General features: G+C 40.6%; 1 protein-coding gene across 5 annotated transcripts in view; it reads left to right on the top strand.

The window, feature by feature from the left end:
- The window catches only part of Nup98 (nucleoporin 98 and 96 precursor), an 88534-nt gene that overhangs the window by 57478 nt on the left and 3406 nt on the right, over nt 1-27650 (top strand). For 4 of the 5 annotated variants that reach the window (XM_032893130.1, XM_032893127.1, XM_032893129.1 and 1 more), the window contains 11 exons: nt 222-399; nt 2339-2503; nt 9053-9235; nt 9791-9944; nt 13171-13600; nt 15607-15836; nt 18422-18688; nt 19367-19524; nt 20868-21011; nt 22124-22266; nt 24908-25161. In XM_032893130.1, coding sequence (XP_032749021.1) covers nt 222-399; nt 2339-2503; nt 9053-9235; nt 9791-9944; nt 13171-13600; nt 15607-15836; nt 18422-18688; nt 19367-19524; nt 20868-21011; nt 22124-22266; nt 24908-25133 — 2278 coding nt within the window. In that variant the 3' untranslated portion in view covers nt 25134-25161. Of the gene's footprint in view, nt 1-221; nt 400-2338; nt 2504-9052; nt 9236-9790; nt 9945-13170; nt 13601-15606; nt 15837-18421; nt 18689-19366; nt 19525-20867; nt 21012-22123; nt 22267-24907; nt 25162-25833; nt 26076-26524; nt 26680-27650 lie in introns of those variants that run through there. The other variant, XM_032893131.1, reaches the window with a different exon arrangement.

The raw sequence follows: 27650 nt of genomic DNA, 5'->3' as shown, positions 1-27650 counted from the left end.
TGTTACCACATCTTAGCCCTTGTGAATAGTATAGCAATAAACATGAAAGTGGAAGTGCCTTTGTATGTTTGGAGTTCTTCATGTATCTAACCAGGCTTGATATGGCTGAACATTGCAGTTGTCTATTAGTCCTTCAGGGCAGAGCTCCTTACTTCCATAGTGGCTACACTCCTGCTTTTTAAGTATAAAGCATTTACCTTTTGTCTCTTTGTAATTCACAGGAAGGCTGAAGTTACTTTGGATGGAGTTTGGCCAACAGATAAAACATCCCGGTGTTTAATAAAGAGTCCAGATCGACTTGCTGATATCAATTATGAGGGGAGATTAGAAGCAGTCTCAAGAAAGCAAGGGGCCCAATTCAAGGAGTATCGGCCTGAAACTGGTTCTTGGGTGTTTAAGGTATGTTTATTAAACCCACTTCTAGCTTTTGGAGTTACAAAATGAACTCATCAAAAATCTTTGTCTTTCTTAAAAATTGTTTTATTGGGGTGTGTGTGTGTGTGTGTGTGTGTGTGTGTGTGTGTGTGTGTGTGTGTGTGTGTGTAGGTAGGTAGGTAGGTACAGAGATGTTACAGTTTACAAGTGGATATCTTATCTGTATCAGGTATCTTCCTCTGTTGCTATTTATTTATTCATTAATCTGGAGGCATGTTCTTACTGTGTAGTCCTGGCTGACCTGCCATTTGTTTTGTAGAATAGCTGTCCTTGAACTCAAAAGAACTGCCTGCTGGGGTTGGGGATTTGATTTAGCTCAGTGGTAGAGCGCTTGCCTAGAAAGAGCAAAACCCTGGGTTCAGTCCCCAACTCCAAAAAAAAAACCAAAAAAAAAAAAAAAAAACTGCCTGCTTCTTAATTAAAGGCATATACCACTACCCAGCTTATCTTACTGTTTGAAACAATCTCTCACTGAATCTGGACTTCCCTAATTCAGGTTGGCTGGCTAGCTGGCTCCAAAAGCCCAAAACTACTCCCACCTGTCCAGGGTTGAGCTTGTAGTTGTGGTGGCCTTACCACAACTTAATTAATTACCTAGCTTCTTGTTGGAGGAGGAGGGGATCTGAACTCTGGTGCTCATGATTACACTTTACCAGTTGAGCTGTCTTTCCTAGCTCTGGGGGGAGGAGGGGGGTGTAGGTAGGTACAGAGATGTTACAGTTTACAAGTGGATGTCAGAAGACATCCTAGGGGAGTCAGTTCTCTGTACCATGTGGGTGCTGGGGATCAAAATCAGATTATCAGACTTGTCAGCAAGAATTTTACCTGCTGAGCCATCCATCTCATGGACTGTACTTGTCCTTTTCATTTGTAAATACTTTTGAAACAGGAGAGGTTGGCTGCTGCTTGTTCTAGATAATCTTGTCCTGTAATTTCTTCTTCTAGACTGGTTGGATAATTTAGATGGTTGAAGGCCCTTGTGTAGGTAGTGAACAATGGCGCAGTATATAACAGGGATCAACGATGACTGAATTTTATATATATATTTTTTTTATGCATATGGTATGAATGCTCTGTCTTCTATGTACGACAGAAGAGGACATCGGATCCCATTTATATGGTTATGAGCTACAATGTGGATGCTGGCAAATTAATTCAGGACCTTTACAAGAGCAACCAGTTCCCTTAACCGTCTCTCCAGGCCTGAATTAATTAATTAATTTTTGTTATTTTATGTTGATGAGTGTTTTGCATGTGCATCTGTGTACCATATGAGTGGCCAGTGCCCAAGGAGGTGGCGAGCTAGGAATTGAACCTGGACCTTTGCAACAAGTTCTCTTAACTATCCCTGAGTGATTACATTTTAAGTAAGTCTCATGCGTGCGAGTGAGTATGTGTGTGTGTGTGCGTGCGTGTGGGGTTGGGTTTTTGTTTGTTGTTGTTTTTTCCCCCAAACAAGGTTTCTTTGTGTCAACCTGGCTATCCTAGAACTCACTTGTAAACCTAGCTGGCCTAAATCTCACATAGATCCACCTGCCTGTCTCCCTACTGCTAGGACTAAAGTTGTGTGCCCCCATGCTCAGCTCATTGTAATATATATTAATATTGTATATGTTCACTTAATTTTGAGCAACTATTATGTGTATTTCTGTGCCTTGTGCCCTTGGAAGCCAGAATAGGGCATTGGAACACCTGAAACTAGAATTACAGACAGTGTGAGCTGTCGTGTGGGTCTTCTGGAAGAGCAACCAGTACTTTGAACTGCTGAGCTATCTCTCCAGCCCCTGCTTTAACTATTTTAATCTTTAATCTATTTTTGTCTTTTTTTCAAAAGTAGATATTATAGAAAGAGTGAAGAGAACACTGCTAATCGTTGACTTTGCTGGGTTTCTTTTCTTCTTAGGTTTCCCATTTTTCTAAGTATGGCCTTCAGGATTCTGATGAAGAGGAGGAGGAACACCCACCCAAAACTACTTCAAAGAAGCTGAAGACTGCCCCTTTGCCCCCTGCAGGCCAGGCAACCACTTTCCAGATGACTCTTAATGGCAAACCTGCACCCCCACCTCAGGTAGAGAAGGGCAGAGAATGTGAATGCGGCCGTGATAAAGAAGTCAGAGGTCATTCAGCTTTTCAGCTGTTCAGCCCTTGGAACTAAGTGCAAGGGAGGGCACAGTGCTGCAGGCTGTTATTTTTTTACTCAAGATTTAAAGAATTCTCTTGCTGTTTGGATCGTTCTTCTACAAATTGTAACTTAATTTCTCTCATTTGGACTTGTAATGTTTTGATCAGTGATCAACTTGAGATAGCATTTTGCTTGTGTGGGGTTGATGCAAAGTAAATCCTACTTTTTTTATTGATTTCATGATGTGCAGTCTTATTCTTTACCTCCATCCCTTTTTAAAGTCAGAGTAGCTTTCTGCAAGAGTTTAGTTTTTTTTCTCAAGTTGTTTGCTATGTTTCAGGTAAACTTTTAATATTGTATTTTAATAATTGTTATAAAAGTATATAATTTTAAAAAGCAAGTAAATGATTTAGCTTGGAGAGAATAGGGACTGTGTTGTTTATTATAATTATTTGTGTAATATCCCTTCTCAGTATTGTTAAACTATTATAAGCCTTTTGTCCTCATGGGGAAAGGTTTGTAAATTAATTAATAGATTGTTTCTTTGAATGGTAAAGTGATTTACTCAATCAAGTTGTGGTTTAGACTCAATCAAGTTAAAGTGATGTTTTTAACTTAATGACTTACTCCTTCAAAGAAGAGTTGTTTACGGGACTTTGTAAAAACACCCTCTACCTCTCAGCTGCTAAAAGCAGGACCTTTGGGATTTTTCCATGCTCAATTATTTTGGCTGCTCAGATGTGTGATTTTTATGATTTATTAAATAATTTCTGGGGAGGCACTTTCTGGATAATCTTGTGTATGTTCATGTTTTTGTGTATAGGGTGGAAGAGGGGATGATAAATGTGGAAGTTAGAATGGTGTCCCTAAAAGAAACCAAAACAGGGCTGGAGAGATGGCTCAGTGGTTAAGAGCACTGACTGCTCTTCCAGAGGTCCTTAGTTCAATTCCCAACAACCACATGGTGGCTCACAACCATCTGTAATGGGATCCAATGCCCTCTTCTGGTGTGTCTGAAGACAGCTACAGTGTACTTATATAATAAATAAATCTTTAAAAAAAAAAAAAAAGAAACCAAAACAAAACCCTGCTCATAAGTGTATGACTTAGAAGGCAGAGACAGTCGGATCTCAGAGTTCAAGGATAACCAGATCAACATAGAAAATTTCAGGCCAGCCTGAGCTACATAGTAAAGACATCTCTCAAGAAATCTATAAGTGAACATATTTTTAATTTATCTTTTTTCTTTTATGACTCCTATCCCAGATTGCTGTTTCTGGTGTTTTTTTCCCCCCACAATCTTTTCTAAAAACATAATCAAATACTTTTTTTTTTTTTGTCCTCCTGCTGATAAACATGTAGAGTGATAAAGATATGGCTGAAAAAGAAAAACTTCATCTAGGTAAAAGAACCAATTTATATAATATTGACAGTTGTTAGTAAGCTTTAATCACCAGAACCAAACACTAAGGGAAAAAAAATCTAATTTCCTGTTTTTAGCAGCTGACAGTGTGGCCCACAAGAGCTAATTGAAAAACTGAAAGCAAAAGATATCCCAGAATAAGTTGTAGCCAAGAAAGTTGCCAAGGATTCACCCTGGCAAATAGCATACAGAGAGCAGGGTACTGAGTGCTTTGAAGACGTCGATAGGCAGTGAGCAGAAATGAGAGAGAAGTTCTGGTTATGTGCATTATGAACACTTTGCTTGTATCAGACAGTGCTTGTGACACCCCTTCCTATTCCCTGGTGACATCTGAGAGAGATAGAAACCACCAGTGGCTAATTACTATTATTAGTTGCTAAGATCAGGTGCTTTACTTGTCACAGGGAAACTACCTGAATTGTCTGAATTCTTGAGTCAAAGAATCATATGTCACAGCCTTCTTGGAGAAACTGATTTCCATAGGTGTTTCTAAAGTCTGGAAAACCATCCCACCCCTACACACAGTAGATGACCAACTACCTCAGACTAAAAAAAAAGAGAGAATTAGAAAAGACAGGTCGTATCTTGAGCTATTTAGGAAAATTTATATTTTACTTTAAGGGTCACATTTATACAATACTGCTTTGCACCTAAAAAAAAAAAAAAAAAAAAAAGGTATAACTAAGGAACAAATAAATTTTTTGTATGATCTTCTATAACTTCTAGGTGAGAGAAAATGTTGACACATGCTCCTTTGTTGTAGACAAATTAAGGCTACTGTGGGAAGTTTTTCCTGTGGTTTTATTATTTTGAAGCTCTGGGTTTTGATTCCATTATGTAGCTGACTGCTTCAATATTTTGGAGAATTTGACCTTTTTAAAAATGATTTATTTAGGGATTGGGGATTTAGCTCAGTGGTAGGGCGCTTGCCTAGGAAGCTCAAGGCCCTGGGTTCGGTCCCCAACTCCGAAAAAAAGAACCAAAAAAAAAAAAAAAAAAAAAAGATTTATTTATTTTATATAATGAGTGTTTTATCTGTATGTACCTCTCCATGCCAGAAGAGGGCATCAGATCACATAGATTGTTGTGAACCACTATGTGGTTGTTGGGAATTGAACTCAGAACCTCTGGAAGAATGGTCAGTGCACTTTTCTGCTAAGCTATCTCCCCAGCCCCAAAAGCTTGATTTCTTAGAACAGCCATCATGTGAGTTCCATGGATTGCCCATGGGATTCTGACATATTTAATCTTTAATAAATTCTCCATAGCTGATGCCTAGATGATGGGCAGATTTTAAAATTTGAACAACTTGGGACCTTTGACACTTGGGTAGACATAGATTGTAGCTCTTACCTCAACCTTGTAGTTCAAATGAACCTGAATTCAGTGATAGTAAGTCAAGATAGTCAGCTTGCTCAGAACCTCATGTTCAAAGATGTAAAACAAAAAGGTTTATGATCTTTTTCTTATGTATATTTTGTCTGTATGTGTACATGTGTACTCTTTGCATTCCTAGTGCCTATAAGTATCAGATGCCTGGATCCTTGTGTTTTGCATGGTTATAAGCCACCATGTGGACTCTGGAAACCAAACCTGGGTTCTCTGCAAGAGCAAGTGCTCTTAACTGCTGAGCTATCTCCAATTTTAAACATTTTTTTGGGGGGGGAGTTGGGGGTGTGTTTGTTTTTTGTTTCTTCAGGAAAAAGTGTATCAGGGTTTAGGGGATACAATTTGTATATGCTGACTTGAAATAAAAGGATACTATTCTAAACTGATCCAGTTATTAACACAGCTTTTTCCAGAAAATATCTTTCATTCTCACAGACCTCTCCAGAGTTCTGTTTTTTTTCCCACTCTCCCTCAGTTTACAGTGTTCTATTATTCTAACTGGCTTCTGAAAACTGGTCTGCAAAGATTTCTTGAAAAATATATTTTAGGGTAGTTTGTTGAGTTTATTCAACTTTCTTAATTATACTTCAGTGAAATTTGTGCACAGGGATTCTGGATACTTGCCAGTTTCTCAGCTTTATGTGTTTTCCCTCCTACTAGGTGTGTTATCTAGGTTTAATGACTGTGTATGAAGGTGCGATATGTCGCTGCTCTTCAGCACTCTCTTAAAGTCTGTCCTGTGCCCCTTTATCTCTAACCTAGTCATGAAATCCTCCCACTTTGCCTTAGTGCTGTGGGTAAGGAAGATGGTGCAGCCTAAACCTCATGTGAACCTAGTGACATGATAGTGAGGATATAAGTTGTTCTTCCCTCTTTACCTCCATGTCTTCAGTCCTTGTCCTTTTATGGTCAGCTGCTTTTTCTGCTTCGTGCCAGGTGCTGCATTAGCTGTGAAGCACAAAGCACATGTTCACTGAATTAGTTGATGTTCTTTTTACTAGGGAAAGAAAACAGTAGGGTTGGGGTTTAGCTCAGTGGTAGAGCGCTTGCCTGGAAGCGCAAGGCCCTGGGTTCGGTCCCCAGCTCCAAAAAAAAGAACCAAAAAAAAAAAAAAAAAAAAAGAAAAAGAAAAAACAGTAAACTGTAATTCCTGTTTTTAAGCCATGACTGCATAGTAGACCACACATATGTAAGAAATGATAATACATTTTGATACATGGCGTTAAATAGGAAGAACAGTATTGAGGCAGTCAAAACCAGTATCTTGCTGGTAGAGTGGACTATCATAGCATTTGTTGAAAGGTAGCTCTGGCCGAGAGTACAGCTCAGCTTCGCATATACTTAGCATACCCAAGGCATTTGGTTCCATCCCAGTAGTACATGAAAGACTCGGTTCCTCAAGCCTTTAATCCTAGCACCTGGCACATAGGTGAGTGTGTGGATCTCTGTGAGCTTGAGACCAGTCTAATCTGCATAGTTTCAGGGCAGTCCGGGCTACAAATTGAGACCCTGTCTAAAAAAGTAAACATATTAGGGATCTTATGGGAAGAATGTCTCCTGTACTTATTAATATGGGAGCAACTACGATTCTTCTTGCTAGGCCTCTTTCTTTACCCCTTGCTTGGTGGTTACCAAGTTCCCATCCCCAAGATTTTAAAGCGTAAGAGTATCCTGTATGCTAATAGCTTCACCTTAAATACTCTGGGTTTTGTTTTGTTTTTTTTTTTTTTAATTTTTATTTTTGTCATGGTTGCTGTCAAACCCACCTGTGCCTTGAACATGTCAGGAATGTGCTGTGCCACTGAACTTGGTACGTAAGCCCAGTGTTGCCTTGGGAGCACCATCTTAACTTTATTAAAGCAGTTTTTGGGCAATGTCACCCTTGTATTATAGCTGCTCAGTTCTTTTCTAGTTGTTCATAGGGTCACCCATTCTTTCAGCAAGGCTATTTGTTAAAGGAACACAGGATAGCCATAGCAAATGTCCAATTAAAGAAGAAATCGAAAATGTTGACCAGTAGTGGCTATTTTTGTTCAAAAGATCTTAAGAACTTACAACTAGCACTGGAGAGGCTGAGACAGCAGGATGTGTATTTAAGGCCAGCCAGGCCTACGTAGTGAGACACTGTGTCCCAAATGAATAAAGGTGTAAAACTTTAAATATGTTTGTCTATAGATGTTTGCTTGCGTCTGTGTGTGCTTTGTGTGTGCCTTTCCCTCAAAGGCCAGAAAAGGGCATTGGATCCCTTGGAGGCTTGAGGTCCAGACCAGGGGAAGCACCATGAGGGTGCTGGGAATCAAACCTGAGTCCTCTGTAAGTTCAGCCCATGTCCTAGCTACTGAGCTATAGCTCCAGTCCCGTCTTTAAAAGAAAACTACGTACATCACAGCATCTATTTAAGATATAGCATAAAATAAGGCACTCATGGAAAATCAGCCAGACATTGTTCAGGGATGAGTTATATGATGTAAATTACAGCTTGTTAGAAGTAATAATACCTTTTGTCTTGAAAATGTTTTATGAATTTTCTTAGTCACTTGTTAACACTTTACTAGGTTCTATGTGTTTAGGATATAACATAACAAATTTGTATTAAACTAGTTTGTTTATAGTGCACTTCCATTTTATAAGCATATTATTATAAACTGTCATGTGTGTGTAGAGACTGGGGGTTATTGAGAAAAGGGCTTTTCACTGAACTGGAGCTCACCAGTCTCACTGGCCAGCAAGCCCAGAGAGCCCCTTGCTTGTGCCCCACAATGCCTGACTTCTTTCATGGGTGCTCTAGATCTAAACTTACCTCCTTGCACTACTGAGCCATCTCCTCTGACCATCATTGTAACAATTATTTCTTTAACATTGCTTTATAAATAATAGGTGTGACTTTGATTCTTTAAAACAAGATTATTCCCAGATTGGAATTACCCATAATACTGCTGCTTATTTACCCTTTCAGGGAAGTGTGAACATTTCTCACATCTCACATAAGACCGCACATTCAGAGCACAGCTGACTCTAGTCACCCAAAAGATTAAATTCCAGAACCAAAACTATTAGAGCCAGACGGTAGTGATGTACGCCTTTAATCCCAGCATGTTGGGAGACAGAGACAGGCAAATCTCTGAGATCCAGGACAGTCAGTGCTCTATCAGAAAACAAAATAAAACAAAAACCTAACAAAAGAAAAAAACATGAAGTTTGGGGTTGGAGAGACCCAGATTCAGATCCTAACACCTACTTGGTGGCTCATAGCCATCTAGAATTCCAGCCCTGAGGAATCTTAAGCCTGTCCTCTAAGTACATATATATACACGCAAACAAAACAAACACCTAATAAAATGGAATTATTTGTGTACTAAGAATGCAATTTGGGGGCGTGCCTATCTAACATCCTTAATAATAGTGCCTTTTTTCTCCTCCCACTTACTTCAACTACCAGTCATTGGGAAGTCAGGGTGACCCTGTGTAAACCAGGAAATCATAGTTGCTAACAAAGAGAAGAAAGGTGTAATTTTTGTCTATGAAGACCACTGTGTGAGCATTGACTCAGATACTCAACTCTGGCTCATAATCGTTCCGAGAGGAATTATCTGCTCTCACCTCTTAGAACATGGAGAATATAGTATTTCTTTATCATATTCTGAGTAAAGTTAATGTTGCTTCTCTGTTTTTGCTATCTGCAGAGCCAGAGCCCAGAAGTGGAGCAGTTAGGGAGGGTTGTGGAACTGGACAGTGACATGGTAGATATCACCCAGGAGCCAGTTCCGGATTCTGTGTTAGAAGAGAGTGTGCCTGAGGATCAGGAGCCCGTGTCCGCATCAACACAAATTGCGTCTTCACTGGGAATTAATCCACATGTGTTACAGGTGACGATCTGACCCACCCTTACTATGACAGAAAACCAAACTAATATTTAGTCTCTTCTGTCATGTCACATCTCTGCTTTGAGTATTCATGTAAAACTGTTGAGACCTCACTGTAACGGAAAAGGAAGCAGGCTTCATACTCCTAGTCACTGAGGAACTTTGTACTGACGGCGGGAACGTGGTCTCTGCTTACATGACCTGGCTTCTCAGCAGCTTGTGTAACTTTATTGCCCTGGCTTTAGACAAGCCGTTTAACAACTACTAGTTCCTTAAGTTGTACTTGGTCTGCTTTATAAAGTAATTTTGAGATCTCAAACATAGAAATTTTAGAAGCTCAGTAAATAGATGTTTAATTTCCCTCCTTCATCCTCTAGCTCAACCTTTTTGTTTAGCCTTTGGCTTGTTTGACCTAAAGATCATTTACTGAGTGAAGCACAAACGGGGGAGTAGTGTGTTGCTCACAAAAATGTTACACTTGTTCTGGGCACAGGCTTTAAAAGAAACTTTTTTGGTTCGTATACACTGCATTTTTCTTTTACGGTCTTTGATTTGTAGATCATGAAAGCATCGTTGCTTGTGGATGAAGAAGACGTAGATGCCATGGAGCAGCGCTTCGGTCACTTCCCTTCCAGAGGAGACACTGCTCAGGAGATCTGCTCCCCTAGACTCCCCATTTCAGCCTCCCACTCCTCAAAATCCCGCTCCATAGGTACAGTATAAAATGTGCTGGTTCCAAGGACACTGTCAGCTCGATTCTGCTTTTCATATTTCTCCTTCTAAGCTGAATGGATTTCTTTAGCAGAACCTCTGAAAACTATAACAATAGGCATAATTTTTTTAAATACATACTATCCTCTTCCTACCATCTATGGCAGGGAGATTGCTGTGAACTTGAGGTTACCCAGAACAGCATAGCAGGACCCAAGGAGCTTGGCTCAACAGCGGAGAATACTTGTTCTTGCAGAAGACTCCAGTTTAGTTCTCAGAAACCACATGGTAGCTAATAACCCTCTCTTCTCCATTTTCAAGAGATCTGACACCCTCTTATGGCCTCCTGGCCACCAGGCACACACATGGTGCATATACATACACGTAAGCACTCAGGCATACATACTAAATAATTTCTTTAAAAAAAAAAAAATGGGTCAGTGAATTAGCTTAGCTGATAAAAAGTACTCGCCATCAAGCCTGATGAACTGATGATCTCTAGAACCCACATGGTGGAAGGAGAGAAATTACTTCCTGAAGTTGTCCACTGACTTCCATGTATGCACACATGCATGCACACACATTTTAAAACAGAAAGGGTAAAAAAAGTGCTGACATGGCAGGTTTTTAAGCATCATAAGTACCTCTTTATTAGGAAACCACTTGTAAACCACCTCCCTAAAGTTGTCTCATTGAGTGAGAGCCCTGTTTTAGTCACTTGTGAGTGTGGATTACATAGTAAGCTCTAATCTAAACTCTACCACAATACTTAGATTCCACAAGTTGACCATGTTCCTTTTATTTAGTCCTTACATTATCTTACTGCTTTTGTTGATAGTAAACTTCAAGTATCTACTTTTCCCTAAACCTTTGAAAACCCCTGTGGGGTAATCACATATTAAATTTTAAAACTTTCCCTTTTCTTACTAGGATTGCAGTTTATACTTTATAGAGTACTGGCTGGAGAGATGATGGCTCAGCAGTTAGCAGTATTGACTGTTCTCCAGTGAGTCTGGGTTCTCAACACCATCTGTGACTCCAGTCCATGATACACAGTGCCCTCTTCTGGCCTCCTCACATACTACATACACATGGTGCATGGGCATGCAGGCAGAAAAACTTTTTTTTTTTTTCTTGAAAAATGTCAAAAAAAAAAAAGGTTGTGGAGTATTTATCAGTGAGTAGGCAATTGTAATTCAAAATACTTTGAAAGCTGAAGAACTAAATTTTGTTAATGTTTTCTGAAAAGGTAAATAAGGATCAGCAAGAAGGCTGAGCAGGTAAAGATACAAGTTTGATTCTTAGGACCCACCTTGTAAAGAGAGTGAACCACCTCCCTAAAGTTGTCCTCTTACCTCTCCTTAAGTTCATAATGTCAGGACTTCAGGGTTTTTTTGGGGAGGGGGGTTGTTTGTTTGTTTGTTTTTGTTTGTTTTTTGTTTTAAGATTTTATTTATTTATTATATATGAGTACATTGTAGTTGTCCTCAGACACACCAGAAGAGGGCATCAGATCCCATTACAGATGGTTGTGAGCCACCATGTGGTTGCTGGGATTTGAACTCAGGACCTCTGGGAGAGCACTCAGTGCTCTTAACCGCTGAGACACCTCTCCAGCCCAGGACTTCAATTTTAATCTATCTGAGTTTTGTGGTTTTATTTTGTTGGGGTTTTTGTTTATTTTGGGGTTTTTGTGGTTGGGTTTTCAAAACAGGGTCTCTGTGTAGCCTGGCCCCAGACTCACTGCCTGCCTCTTCCTCCAGAGTGCTGAGATTAAAGACATGTGCCACCACCCCCAGCTGTTTTTGTATTTTACTTATACATAAGGCTATATTTGTGCAAATATAATAGCCTCAAAATTTTTAGATTTATCTGTGTATTGATTTTTTTCTCCATGCAAGTATGTAAGGCAGGTACATGCAGTGCCTATAAAAGTCAGAAAGTGTCAAATTTCTTGAAAGTGAAGTTGTGAGCCACCATGTGTGCACTGGGTATCAAATTCAGGTCCTCTGCAAGAGTAAGAAGTGCTTTTAACTGATGGGCTGCCTTCTGTCCGGCCGTTACAATGTCCTTTTAGCTCAGTCTCCATCCCCTATAGCTACTTACTTTACCCTTTCCTTTTTCTTGGTCCCCATACAAGTTTTCTTCTACTTTCATGTCATTAGTACATAAATAATACCAGGAAACTGCAATATCTAAGACCCATAAATTAGAGAAAACATGCAATATTTGTATTTTTGGGACTGATCTAGTTCTCTGTAAATTGTTGTCTCCAGTTACATCCATCATTTTAAAGATAGTTTTATTGCATATAGGATTTCAGTAAGGATATGACCCTTAGGAACAGTTTTACCCAGTCTCGTCACTTGATAGTGCCATGGACTTAGAAAGCCCCCCCGCTTTTTTTTTTTTTTTTTTTTTTGGTTCTTTTTTTTTGAGCTGGAGACCGAACCCAGGGCCTTGCGCTTCCTAGGCAAGCGCTCTACCACTGAGCTAAATCCCCAACCCCGAAAGGTCCCCTTTTTAAGCCCAGTTTCCTCAGTTTTAATGTGAGCAGCAATAATAACACTTCCCGATCAGTGTTACTGAAAAGTGAAGTGTACACATAATTGTCTTTAATATTGTTGTTAATCCTTGAAGATTCTTGTTTTTGTTTCTCCTTTATAAAATCATTAAAGTCCTTGCTTTGATTTCGTAGCTGAAAAGGTGATTATTGTGGACTGAAGAGATGGCTGAGTAGTAGGGAGCTTATACTGCTCTTAGAGAAAGCACAAGTTTGGTTCCTAGCACCCACGTCAGGCAGCTTACACCCACCTGTAACTCCAGCTTCCAGAACGTGGGACACCTGGCATCCACAAGCAGCTACAGTCCTGTTGACATACCCACAAATATACATATAATTTAAAATTTTTAAATAAATATTGTGGCACACACTTTTAATCCTGCACTCAGGAGGCAGAGTTCAAGGCCCACCTGGTCTATATGGTGAGTCCCAAGACAGCCAGGTTATACAGAATAATCTTATCTGGAAAAACAACTAGTGCACACCTTTGATCCTAGCACTCAGGAGGAATAATCTTGAGGCTAGGCTGGTCTTCATAGGACTTAGGCTACACAGTGACCTTGTCTTCAAAGAAAAGTGATTATTATAAAAATCTGTCTGAAAATTTTCATCTTTAGTGAAGAAGCAAACTGGGTTGTTAAGTGTCTTTTCCTCCTTGTTTCAGTTGGTGGGTTGCTCCAATCAAAATTTGCAAGTGGAACTTTTCTTTCACCAAGTGCCTCTGTGCAAGAATGTCGCACACCCAGAACATCATCTCTAATGAACGTCCCATCCACATCCCCCTGGTCTGTCCCTCTACCCCTGGCTACTGTGTTCACAGTGCCCAGCCCAGCCCCTGAAGTTCCCCTAAAAACAGTGGGGATACGCAGGCAACCAGGCCTAGTCCCTCTTGAAAAATCCATTACATATGGCAAGGGAAAACTCTTGATGGACATGGCCTTATTCATGGGACGTTCATTTCGGGTTGGCTGGGGTCCCAACTGGACTCTTGCAAATAGTGGAGAACAACTGCATGGCTCTCATGAACTGGAAAATCATCAGGTTGCTGAGTCTATGGAATACGGATTCCTGCCCAATCCAGTAGCTGTTAAATCGTGAGTTATGTTTCTTGATTGATGCTTTGTGGGGGTGTCCACATTGTAATTGGGGCTGTTCTGTTATCAAGAAACCCATGGTCAGCACCCTCCTTTTTGATCTTTCTATATAAATTTTTAACCTAAGTATAAGTATTTCATATATGTTGGGTACATAGTATCATATATGTTTCTATGTAGTCCCTACAATTTAGTCTTCTGGTAATTACCATACAAAATGTATTGCATTTACACCGAATATGTACAGTTTTCTTATGTATTTTTTATAGGCCTAGTAAGTTTGTATATATTTACTGTGGATTAAATGAATATTACTTTATTACTTTTTGAATTGATTTTGGAAAAATAAAAATAATCAGTTTAATGAACATCTCAGGAAAATCCATTCTAAATTTACTAACTGACTCTAGATTATGGTATTGTATTATTTTGGAGATAATTAATATCAACTTTAAAAATTATCAAGTTCGGGCTGGAGAAATTGCTCAGTGGTTAAGAGCACCAACTGCTCTTCCAAAGGTTCTGAGTTCAAATTCCAGCAACCACATGGTGCCTTACAACTAACTGTAATGAAATCTGATGCCCTCTTCTGGTGTGTCTGAAGATAGCTACAATGTATATAATAAATAAATAAATCTTAAAAAAAAATTATCAAGTTCAGACTGACTTCCTGCTAATCTAATTTTATAGCCTATTTGGGCATGGTGGTACATGTCTATAATCCCAGCACTAGAGACAGGCAGAGGAGATCACAAGTCGGAGGCCAATCTAAGTTATATAGTAAGAACCATCTTAGAAACTCAAGTGCTAATACAGCCCAGTAGAACTGCACTTCCCTAGCATGCCCAAGACCCTCACTTCAGTCTCTAGCATAGCAATTTAAAACAGATACAAGTGAAGGAATTAAGTAATTTAGAAACTGGCCATATGTGGTGGTACACACATAGAATCTAGTCACTTAAGAGATAAAGGCTGGAGAATCAAAAATTCATGGTCTTTCTTAGCTATGTATCAAGTTTAGGTTTATATGAGACATATCTCAAGAAAACATTTAGTATATATAAGCTTACCTTCATAACTTTTGACACCAAAGTATTTGTAAACTAGGCATCCTACATATAACTTTTGATAGTTAGATTCTGTAGCGTCCAAATAAGTAGTGAAACAAGTAACTACTGACTCCCGTACTTGTACCCTGAGCTGTGCTTTGTTGTATTAAAATTTATTGGTTATCTTACACTTTGTATCATTACTCATACATGATTTGCTAAACATCAGCTTTGGTCATTTGGAAATTATTGTTCACTAAGTTTACACGTTACTATTTCATTAGACCTCATTAGTCTTTAAGATTTAAGAAGTTGACGCTGTGAAGATGGCTGACTTCAGGGTATTTCCTACTCTCCCAGAGAACCAAGTTTGGTTCCCAGCACCCACAGTGGGCAGCTCATAACCTCTTGTAACTCTCACTGCAAGGTATCTGTCACCTACTTCTGGATTCTTCAGTCATCTGCCCTGACCACAACATATACACATAAAAAGTCTTGAACAGTCACTTATAAAAATAGAATTAAGACGGGTTGGGGATTTAGCTCAGTGGTAGAGCGCTTGCCTAGCACGCGCAAGGCCCTGGGTTCAGTCCCCAGCTCCGGGAAAAAAAAAAAAAAAAAATAGAATTAAGCTCTGAGGGCTGTGAGTGTAGCTCAGTTGGTAGAGGGTCTGCACAGTCCGCATGCAGCCTTGGGTTCCAGTCCCAGCACTGCATAAACCCAGCATAGTGGCCCGTGCCTGCATGCCTGTACTCCCATCGTTTGGAGGCATCTGGAGGCAGGAAGATGAGAGATTCAGTGTGATCTTTAGTTACATGTTCTACATGGAACTGTCTCAGAAAGCAAACACTGCAGTGAAATGCCTTTCATTCTGATGAAAGACAGAGATAAAGCATAGTTTGGTTGTTGGGAAATTTCAGCGTCTTCATTTTCTGACTCATCTATTGTTTCTTCTAGTCTATCTGAATCCCCATTCAAAGTTCATTTGGAAAAACTCGGCTTGAGACAGAGGAAGCTGGATGAGGATCTGCAGTTATACCAGACACCTCTAGAGCTCAAATTAAAACATAGCACTGTGCATGTAGATGAGCTGTGTCCTCTCATCGTCCCCAATCCTGGGGTTTCAGTCATTCATGGTTATGCAGATTGGGTTAAGAAATCACCCAGAGATTTACTGGAACTACCAAGTAAGTACACATCCTGTTGCCGGAGTCAACTTGTGTCCCGGGAGTCAGGTTAATAGTAGCACGTGCTTCTTGGAGGATGGATTTCCTTATGGGTATCAGTATCTTCCTGTGCTTACACATTGCTGTAGTTCAAAGACCCACAGCTAATCGAAACCCTCAGATTTTGGTAATTGTATTCCTTTTATTTCAAACCAGGATATTTAACTGTGTGTTTTGGAAATCATCTTTATGAAAGGAAAAATTTTTTCTCCTCTAAAATTTTACTGACTTAATTGCCTTTAATTAAATTTAAAAAATAATAGTAGCATGGGAGTAAGTGAAAGTAAACCCTTTAACTGAGAGATAAAGACATGTAGGAGCCATGCTTCTTGTTGTGTATAGAAGTTTAGACTCACAGCTATCACCGTGTCAGGAGCTGTGCAGTTATTTGCCCTTTGTCATTATTGGCGTGTGCTAACCGTGTGTGTGTGTGTGTCTATGTATGTATGTATGTAAACGTACTATAATCATGCTCACCTCTGATCCCACTACTCAACTTTACTTCTTTCTTATCCCTACTGGTCTCCTTTTACTCTCGTGTGTGTCTGTCAGTCTGTCTTTTTGTTTGTTGTTTTTTGAGACAGGCTTGCTTTGTGTAGCCCACTAAGTACAACTTGTCTTTTCTAATTTCCTTGTTTCCTAAGTTTCATTTATAAAAGAGGACATGGAATACCAGTTTTACTTTGTTTCATTTGGAGTCTTGGCTTACTTTGCTTACTGTCATTTACCTGCAAATGCTGTGCTTTAATTCTTTTTTATTGTTCAGTAAACCACCATGTGATATAGACTCCACATTCTCTATCCAGTCCTCTGTTGATAACTTGTCTGTTGGAAATCAAGCTACAGTCGCAGTGTTCAAATGTTTCTTTTATGAGTTGACTTTTATTCTTTGGGGTAAGAAGTACTACAGCTAAAACAGAAAACATTTCAATTTTTTCAGGAACCTCCATACTCATTGCCATGGTGACTGGACTAATTTATTTCTATATCCAACAAATTCCCTTTTTTCTAAACACTGTCAACCAGTACTTGTTCATTTTGAGTAGTTTAGTTTCTATTTTTTTCTTTTTTAATTGTTTTTTAAAGATTTATTATGTATATGAGTACACTGTCGCTGTCTTCAGACACACCAGAAGAGGGCATCGGATCCCATTACAGATGGTTGTGGGCCACCATGTGGTTGCTGGGAATTGAACTCAGTGCCTCTGGAAGAGCAGTCGGTGCTCTTAACCTCTGAGCCATCCCTCTAGCTCCAGAAATGCCTTCTTAATTTAATCATTCCACCTGGAGTGAAATGCAGTCTCCAGGGAGTTTTGATATGTATTTTTCTGGTGACTAAAGATTTGTACTTCGTTTGGAAAGTGTTGGCTCGTTTGCTGATTTGCTTGTTTGTTTTGGGTTTTGTGATTGTTGTTGTTGTTGTTGTTGTTGTAGTAATCTTCATTCTAGATATTAATCCCCAGTTAGACAGATTTCTAAGATTTCCTCCTGTTTCATAATCTGTCTTTTCACCATTAATTTTTTTGCAGTGCAGAAGCTCTTTACTTGAGTATGTATAATGATGATGATGGTGGTGGTGGTGGTGGTGGTGGTGGTGGTGGTGGTGGTGATAGTATAGTAACCAACTTGCTGTTTATTGGCGTCTTTGGCAGGAAGGCATTGCCTAGGCCTGTATCTAGCGTTTAACCAGGGTTTCCCTGTTTCAGTTTAAATTCTCAAGTCTTAAAGTCTTTGATTCATTTTGAGTTTCTCAGATTCAAAGTGAAATGTAGGGCTGCCTTCCGTCTCTAACACTGGAATCTGCAGTTTTGCTAGCCCCTCTTGTTAGGCAGCTGTCTTTTCTCTGAGTTTGGCACCTTCATATGGCAGGCCCAACACATTTAATTTGTGTGTTGTGCTTGGTGTGTGTGTGTGTGGGTGTGTGTGTGTGTGTGTGTGTGTGTGTGTGTGTGTGTGTGTGTGTGTGTGTGCACACCACTCAGATGTCTGCAGGATAACAGCCCTAGCAGTGGCTGTATTTCTACTTGATGTCTCTGAGAATGCTAAAGCAGTCTGCTGCTGTTGTTGGGGAGTGAAGTGCAGATGGTAAATGTTTCCAGAACCTATATGGAGACTCATGACCATCTTTAACTCCAGCTAATGCCCTCTTCAGGCCTCTGTGGACTTATTGCACATACATAGTGCATAGACAGACAACCAGACATAATATTCATATACATAAAATAATTTTAAATGCATTTTGTAGCAAAATTTGCTCAAATTAGAGAATGTTTTCTTAGCCATCACAGTTAATGACCCTAATTAGGCTAAGGAAATGTGTTTAAAGTAGCATCAGTTTGTTATCTAAGTATTACAGGCATCACACACAGTACACAGAGTGAGTGAGTACACCTTACACTTGTACTATGAGATGAACAAGTTGGAAGAAGTGAGCTCACCAACTTGTATGAGTGGTTTTTATGTTAATATATTTTGCACCACAGTTAATGACGGCCTCTCAAGATTTATTGCCAAACTTTAAATCATTGGTTTTTGTACGTTCTTAGTTGTGAAGCACTGGAGCCTGACGTGGACATTATGTGAAGCCCTATGGGGCCACCTGAAGGAGCTTGACAGCCAGCTGGATGAGCCCAGTGAATACATTCAGACTCTGGAGCGGAGAAGAGCGTTTTCCCGCTGGCTGTCCCACACTGCTGCACCTCAGATAGAAGAGGAGGTCTCCTTGACCCGCAGAGACAGTCCCATAGAGGCTGTCTTCAGCTACCTCACGGGCAGTAGAATTAGTGAGGCCTGTTGTCTGGCACAGCAGTCAGGTAGGAGTGAGATCCTCTCTACCACTACCTACTTCCCCATGCTATCCCTGCCCCTCATCTGTAATTTGCCTTATAAATATTTCCAAGTAAGACTGCTGGTTGCTCTAGAGACCATGTTTTGTTTTCCTAAACAATTCTCTTGAACCTTAAATACTGTTTATTTGATTAAAATTGTGTTGATCTTATTATATACACTTGTAGAAAAAAATCACAAGATGCAGGTAAGTAGAAAGCAATAGGACAAAATCACCCAAATTCTAAGAGTCACGTCAACATTTAAATGTGTGTTCCTTGTAATGCATAGAGTATGCACAAATGTATGCATATAGGGCAACATATACATGCAAATGGTTCAAAGTTGCTGTCCAGGCTGTCTTCATAGTATAGTGGTAAATATCCTTGCCTGTCAAAGATAGCTCCCTGAAGAAAAAAAAAAGCTGGGCCAGGACAGAAACCCTGTCTTGAGAAACAGACTGAGATCCACCTGCTTCTACCTCCCAAATGCTGGAATTAAAGGTGTATGCCACCATTGTCCAGTTCTTAGCAGTTTTTTAATATATAGCATGGGCACATTCCTTTGACCATTGCTGAGCTGGGGCTTTCCCGAGGCCTGGAAGAAGATGGTAATAGCCTGTGTTTCATTAAATCCTCATCAGAAAACCTGTGTTTCTCTTACAGGTGATCATCGCCTTGCCCTTCTTCTGTCTCAGCTGGTGGGAAGCCAGTCAGTCCGGGAGCTGCTCACCATGCAGTTGGCTGATTGGCATCAGCTCCAGGCTGACTCCTTCATCCACGATGAGCGGTTGCGCATATTTGCCCTGTTAGCTGGAAAACCGGTAATGTCATACTGATTTTCTTGTCAAATTTACACTGTTAATATAGCTGACCGTTTGGCCTTATTTCTAGGTAGAAATAGTTTCAACTTTACATGTCAGATAGCTGAAGATATGGTTCAGTGGGTTAAGAGCACTGACTATTCTTCAGAGGTCCTGAGTTCAGTTCCCAGCAACCACATGGTGGCTCACAACCATCTGTAATGAGACCTGATGCCCTCTTCTGGTGGGTCTGAGGGCAGCGAGTCTACTCACATACATACATCTTTTTTTAAAAAGTCAGATAGCCGGGCATGGTGACATACGCCTTTAGTCCTAGCACTTGGAAGATAGATTCAGGTGGATCTCTGAGATCTAGACCAAACTCAAGACAAACCTAATTTAGATATAGAGAGGTCCAGGATAGCCAGGACTACTTAGAAGACCATGCTTCAAAAAACAATTTTTAGAAAGAAATTTACATATGTTTTTGTTGTTTTGCACACTTGCTCTCAAGCATGTGTATACACTGTGGCACAGGTGTGAGGAACAAAGGGTGACTTGGCAGAGTTGATTCTCTCTCTCCTGCTAAGTAGGTCTTGGGAGTCAAACAGGTCCTCAGGCTTTACCCAGTCAGCCATCTCACTGGCCTAAAGATACTTTATTAATTAATAAAAACTGTAAATAAAATTGGGGCTGGCAAAATGGCATAGCAAGTAAAGAAAATCACTTGCTGTCAAGCCTGAAACCTGACAGTCCCTGTAACCACTCTAAAAACATCTGAACTTCACACACCATGACGTGCATTTGCTCACATACAAAACTATTCTATATCACAGTAATATTTGCATAGTGAACAATATATGATTATGTCTTCTCAGACACTTTTAAATGTTGATATGTAAGTTCATATTTGCAAATGTTTATATACAAGCAAAATCAGTTATAGAGAATGATTTTGCAATTTTCTTCAATTTACTGTATATAGACAGTTTTCCACTGTATTGCTCCTTTTAATAGCCACGGCTCTTTGTTTTTCCAATAATGGAGTAATTATTTTAATCCAGTTTTTGCTGTTTACTTTTTGACTCTCTTGTGTCTGTGTGTCTTTCTCATATCAATTATGGCAAGAAAATGGGGTGGGAGATTTCACATCCAAGCCATAACATCAAAAATGGACATGGTGGCATACTCCTTTATCCCAGCAGAGTCAAGAGGATATCTTAGTTCAAGACCAACCTGTTACACATAATGAGGCCCTGTCTCAAAAACTAAACAAAAAACTAAAATAAGTGAACAGCTTGTAGACAGACAGTAGCAACCACAGCAACACAAAGATGACTTGGTAATGCTCTTGTCTTATGCAGGTGTGGCAGCTCTCAGAACAGAAACAAATCAATGTATGCTCCCAGCTAGATTGGAAACGAACACTTGCTATCCATCTTTGGTATTTGCTTCCACCAACTGCCTCCATTTCCAGGGCTCTCAGCATGTATGAAGAAGCATTTCAGGTATGTGTGTATTCAGAAGAGCCACGTGAGAATCCTGGTAGACGTTTTTTTTGTCTTTCCAGAGAAGTCCTGCAAGCTGGGTATGGTGAGCACAGCTTTAATCCCAGCCTGGGGAGACATCATAGGGAAAAACATCAAATAATACAATACTTATTGCTGACTGCCCTCTTTCAAATAAAATAAAATTGAAACAGACCTAGCAAATTCAAAACTTTATCCTTTAACCTTGCTTGTCTCTAGACCGGGCTCCTCCTCAACTTCAACTTCTATCATTTCCTTTCTTTTCAGGGGAGGTGGGGTGGTTTGTTTGTTTGTTTGTTTGTTTTCCTTTGTGGGGAGTGTTTGAGACAGGGTTTCTGTGTATGTGTAGACCTGGGCTGTCCTGGAATTCACTCTGTAAACCAGACTGGCTTTGAACTCAGAAATCTACCTGCCCTTCCTGCCTCTGCCTCCCAAGTTCTGGGATTAAAGGGCAGCACCACCAGTCTACCCACCACTGCTTTTATTCTATTTAAAGAAATAATGAATTTTCTTACTATTTTTTCTGCTTCTACATGAAGCGATTTTTCATTCCTAAGACTAGCTTATTCCTTTGGGAATTGCTTAAGTCTGACATCGGGTTTAATTTGCCCCTTAAAACATTTAAGCTGAAATTCTTCAATGTCATATCTCATATCTCTTGTCATTATTGAAGTTAAAAAGTTGTTTTGAGCTAGGCATGGTGCACCCCTTTACTTCCAGTGCTTGCAGGCAGGTGGATCTCTGTCTGTGAGTTCTAAGCTGGCCTGGTCTAATAGCAGGACACCCAGGACTACATAGAACAGCTGTTTTCAACCTGTGGGTCCTGACACCTTGGAGGCCAAACAACCCTTTCATACACAGATGCTTACATTACAGTTCATAACAGTAGCAAAATAGCAGTTATGAAATGGAAATGATTCATGGTTGGGTTCACCACAACATGAGGAACTGTACTAAAGGGTTTCAGCACTAGGAAGGTGAGAACCACTGACATCGGGAGAGACCTTGTCTATACAGGTGTCTTAATGATTGAGGCAAGATACTACTGATGGAAAAGAACTGGTAAAATGCTTGTTAAAATTCTTTTTCAGAATACTTGTGAGGGTGATAAATATGCCTGTCCCCCTCTTCCTTCTTACCTGGAGGGCAGTGGCTGTGTGGTAGAGGAAGAAAAAGACCCCCAGAGACCACTTCAAGACGTTTGCTTTCATCTTCTAAAGCTCTACAGTGACAGGTAAACTAGGATGGCAGTGGCTTCAGAACATCATTGAGGTAGATAAGGATGCCGTGGGATAGGCATTAGCACAGCCAACGCTCAACACCGCGCACACGTGTGTCACTGCAGAAACTTCTAATGTGACTTCTAATGTGGTTGAGGGATTAATCCTCAATCCTCAATTTTTAGGGAAGGATTGTTACTATGAATTAATATTGTTTCAGGAATTTACACAATTGAAATCATGAGTATTCTTTCTTGCCTGTCTTCTTTTCACTCAGCATGATTTATCTGTTAATGGTAATTATTTCGGCACTGCAGACCTTTGCATAATTGGCATACTGCCTTGCTGGTGGGTGTTAGATACTGCTGGGTTGGCTGTTAGGGATAAAGCTGCTGTGGATGTTTACAGAACTGGCCACATTAAGCCAGGTCTTTGTCACAGCTACTTGGGAGACTGAGGTGAGGGTGGTTCACAGAAACCCAGAAGTTCCAGTCCCCAGGCAGTGTGAGGGAATGCTTGCTATTTCACATTCTCACTGTCAGAATTTGACATGGTATGTAGTGGTACTCTCTGTATGTTGTATATATTCTGTATTTTTCTTTATTTTGGTAGTTTGAGATTGGGTTTCTAAATAGACTGCCTAGAAATTCACTTTCCCATGAGTTAGGGTTGTATTAATATGCCTCCATGAAATTAGTTCTTAAGAAAGAGATTGGGCTGGGTGGTGGCTCATATTTTTAATCCCAGCACTCAAGAGGCAAGGCAGGTGGATCTGTGAGTTCAAGGCCAGGCTGGTCTACAGATTGAGTTCCAGGACAGCCAGGGTTCTGTTATACAGAGAAACCCTGTCTCAAATAAACCAAATAAAACCAAAATTGGGGGGTGGGGGGTGGAGAATGGCTTATCTAACAGTAGTAAGTTAACTCATGAAGTTGTGTCTAAAGTTGTGTTGATGCTTCTTTACTTAGACATAACTAGGATTTTGGTTTTCTTTCGTCTGTTCAAGGCTAACAGGTCACAGCTTATTTCTGTTCTTCAAGATGCTTCCTTTAAACACAGACAGAGTGCTATAAAATAGAATTATTTAAAATTGTGCAATCTGGTTTTTGTTAACATGTTTATTCAAATCTCTGTGTGTGTGTGTGTGTGTGTGTGTGTGTGTGTGTGTGTGTGTGCATGTTTGTGTGTGGTGTGTGTGTGTGTGTGGTTTGTTTGTTTTGAGACAGGGTCTCTTTAGCCCTGGCTGTCCTGAACTCACTTGTAGGCCAGGCTGACCTTGCTCTGCCCTCTACTTGTGAATGCTGTGACTAAAGGTGATTACTCTATTTTATGTATGTGGCTGTTTTGGCTACATGTATAAATAGAACATTCAAGTGCCTGGTGCCATTGACGGTCAGGAGAGAGTGGCAAATTACAAAAACTAGAGCTGTGGATGGTTGTGGGCCACCAGCTGGGTGTTGGGAACTGAATTCGGGTTCATTGCAAAAGCAGTAAGTGTTCTTAAGCACTAAGCTATCTCCTGCCCCCTTAGCTTTTTTTTTTACCTTAGTGCTTTCTGTGTTGTGATACATTTTTATATATTCTGGTTATATATATATATATATATATATATATATATATATATATATAAAATATATGAAATTATAACAAATTGTTTTTTATTTTTTGTTTTCCTGAGACAGGGTTTCTCTTTGTAGCCTTGACTGTCCTAGAACTCACTCTGTAGACCGTCCTGGCCTTGAACTCACAAAGATCCTCCTGCCTCTGCCTCCTGAGTGCAGGGATTAAAGGCCTGCACCATGACTTCTCCCCTCCCCATCCCCCACCCCCAGCTATATTTTTTTCTTAACAAGTAAGAAAGGTTTTTGTTTCAGTTCATTTGATGTTTGTGCATATATGAGTTAGAGGACACCTTAAGAGAGTCTTTCCACTCTGTGGATCCTGGCAGACGGTTGGGGATTTAGCTCAGTGGTAGAGCACTTGCCTAGCAAGCGCAAGGCCCTGGGTTCGGTCCCCAGCTCAGAAAAAAAAAAAAAAAAAAAAAGTTGGCAGACTTAGAAATAATAAGAGTAATAATCCGGAGCCATCTTTCCAGTCCAGAAGTTTTTCTTTTTGGTTTTTTGAGACATGGTTTCTCCATGTAACAGCCCTGTCTGTTTTGGAAACCAAGTTCTGTAGACCAAGCTGACCCTCAAAACTCACTGAGATCTGCTTCCTTCTGACTCTCAAGTCCCGGGATTAAAGCCATGCATTACCCCTACTCAGCAGTTTCACTCTAAGTTAGAAGTGTTGAGCCCAGTGGTGGTAGTGGTGTGCGACTTTAAACTCCAGTATTTGGGAGTCAGAGGCAGGCAGAGCTCAGTGAGTTGGAGGACAGTCAGGGATATATGGAAAAACTGTTTTGAAAAACCAAAAGAAAATAAAGTAGCAGATACTATAATAATAAAGGATAGAAGAATGGAAACTGGAATAGCAAAGGGCATAGAGCAAACCAGGTCCAACAAGCCTGTGAAATGACACTCTTCTGAGGGGTGGGGGGGATCTGGTATCTCTGTGTAAGGGCTACTGATAAGACTTTGCCTCCTGAGACACAGAACAGTTAACCCGTTCAGTACAGGTGACCTGCCAGCTGACGGAATACTGTCTTCTCCTCAGACATTATGGTCTCAATCAGCTCTTGGAACCCCGAAGCATAACTGCAGATCCTTTGGACTACCGCCTAAGCTGGCACCTTTGGGAAGTGCTCCGTGCTCTTAACTATACACATCTCTCAGAACAGTGTGAAGGCGTGCTACAGGCCAGTTATGCTGGCCAGCTGGAAAGCGAAGGACTCTGGGAGTGGGCCATCTTTGTCTTTCTGCACATTGACAACTTAGGGTGAGTGAAAAGTCATTGAACCCACTGGGACTATCCAGAACCTCAGGGCAGTACCTAAGGATTCCTTTTCAGGTCCAGTTCAGTAAGTGATTGCTTCTGTGGATCTTGATCCCTTTGGGAGTCAAAGGACCCTTTCACAAGGGTCACCTAAGACTATCAGAAAACAGATATTTATATTATGATTCATAATAGTAGCAAAATTACAGTTAAGAAGCAACGAAAATAATTTTATGGTTGGGGGGTCATAACAACATGATGAACTGTGTTAAAGGTTGCAGCCTTAGGAAGGTTGAGAACCACTGGCTTAGAAATCTACAGCTATTTCTATTTGTGAGAAATCTGCAAGGGCTTGGAGAGATGGCTCATCAGTTAAGAGCACTTGCTCCTTTTCCATGGGATTGAGTTCAATTCTCAGCACCTGTGTTGGGTCACTCACAACTGCCTGTGTTGACTCCACCTCTGAAGATCCAATGCTCTGACCTCCAAAGGAACCTATATTCATGTGCACATACATACCAACACACACATTTACACATAATTAGAAACAATATTTGAGATTATCATAACTAACTTTAAGTTTGAAGTGGTCCTCTAAAGATGAGATTGCCCATTTGAGTGACTGCCCAGGGGACCATCTGAACTGTCCATCACAGCCTTCTCCAGACCAGGGAAGATGCTTATTTCAGTTTCTGTCTTCCCCACAGCATGCGTGAGAAGGCCATTCGAGAGCTGCTGACCCGGCACTGCCAACTCTCAGAGACCCCTGAGTCTTGGGCTAAGGAGACTTTCCTGACGCAGAAGCTTTGTGTGCCTGCTGAGTGGATTCATGAGGCCAAAGCAGTTCGTGCACACATGGAATCCAATAAGCACTTGGAGGCCCTCTATTTATTTAAAGCTGGTCACTGGAACCGCTGCCACAAACTAGTCGTTCGGCACCTGGCTTCTGGTGAGTGCAAAGGCCTACCTCTCCTGGAACTACCCCATATTTTCTAACCTATGAACCCTTGTGGTAATTCAAGCAGAAACAGTGTTCAGTTCAGGACATGGCAGGCTTAGTTTGATGTTCTACCAAAACACAGCGAAGAGGCTTGTTCTGAGCAAGGGGCTGTGATGTAGGGAGAGATAGCACTGTCGTAGTTACTGCCTGCCACAAGCATTCTCACTGTTCCCTGAGCTCTGCTCACTGTGCAAATGCTAGCCAAGAACACGGAAATAGCTGTGGAGCGGCCTGAAGCCGGGAGCTCCTCACCTGTGCCTTCCTTCTCGGCTTTCACAACATCTGCCTTGGAATTTTGAAATTCTCTGTCCTTCCTGCCTGCCGTAGATGTATGTCTGGTCTTCTACACTGCTGTGAATCACACCCTTGCAACTGAAGTCAATGTTTTATTTCTTCAGATGCCATTATTAATGAGAACTATGACTACCTGAAAGGTTTCTTAGAAGATCTGGCACCTCCAGAGCGCAGCAGCCTAATTCAGGACTGGGAAACATCTGGGCTTGTTTACTTGGATTACATTCGAGTAATTGAAATGCTCCACCGTATTCAGCAGGTACCTAAAATTCCTTAAACCACTGTCTGGTTTTTCTTTTCATTGGCACTTAAAAGCAGACACTTCAAAAGGCCATACTTTAACCCCAGCACTTGAGAGGCAAAGGCAAGCATACATCTGTGAGTTCCAGGACAGCCGGACTATGTAGAGAGACCTTAAAAGCCATACTGTAGGGGTTGGGGATTTAGCTCAGCGGTAGAATAGCAAGCACAAGGCCCTGGGTTCGGTCCCCAGCCCCGAAAAAAAAAAAAAAAAAAAAAAAAAAAAAAGCCATACTGTACAAAACTAAAGAAAAGAAAGAAACATGGTGGCACACATAAAATCCTAGGATTGGGGAAACAGAAGGATCAGGAGTTTGAGGCCAGTCTAGGCTGTGTGACACTTTTTATCAAAAAATTAAATTCATTGAAGATGGGATTTTGGAGTTATTTGTTTTAACCTTACCCTATAACCTAAGCCAGCCAGGACTCACTGTACGTACTGAGGTTTATAGTACAGTATACCTTTTTAGTATGGTAGACTTTTGGGAGTAGCAGGGTTGTATGCACCATAGCACAGATGTGCGGGTTCTAAGACAAGTTGTGGAAGTGAGTTTCTCTTCAGGAGTCAGCCGGCTTGGCAACGAGCACTGTTAGCAGCTAAACCATCTCAATAGCTAGCTCTGCTGCTGCTTTCCCCCTCAGAAGTGTGAGTTACTCTCTCTTCCCACAACAGGGTACACTGCCAAACCATGCCGTGACCTTTTCTGTTGAGTATAGAAGTTCAGAGCTCAAGAGTCTCAGGTCAGACTATTAGGTTTCCCACACTGACTAAGTAATGAAAGTTGATTAAGCCTTCTCATTCTTTCCCAGGAGGAGTGGAGTGAAAGCTAGAGTAGCCTGTGCATAGATATAGCATGTATCTAACAGGGTCTTCATGAAGGTTAAACAAAATAGGCACATGGTTAAACAAAATAGGCACAAGACTACCTT

This window comes from Rattus rattus, chromosome 2, assembly GCF_011064425.1.
Source record: "Rattus rattus isolate New Zealand chromosome 2, Rrattus_CSIRO_v1, whole genome shotgun sequence".
In the NCBI taxonomy this organism is placed as follows: Eukaryota; Metazoa; Chordata; class Mammalia; order Rodentia; family Muridae; genus Rattus; species Rattus rattus.
The sequence above is the reverse complement of the archived record's forward strand: the minus strand, read 5'-3'. Positions and strand labels throughout refer to the sequence as shown.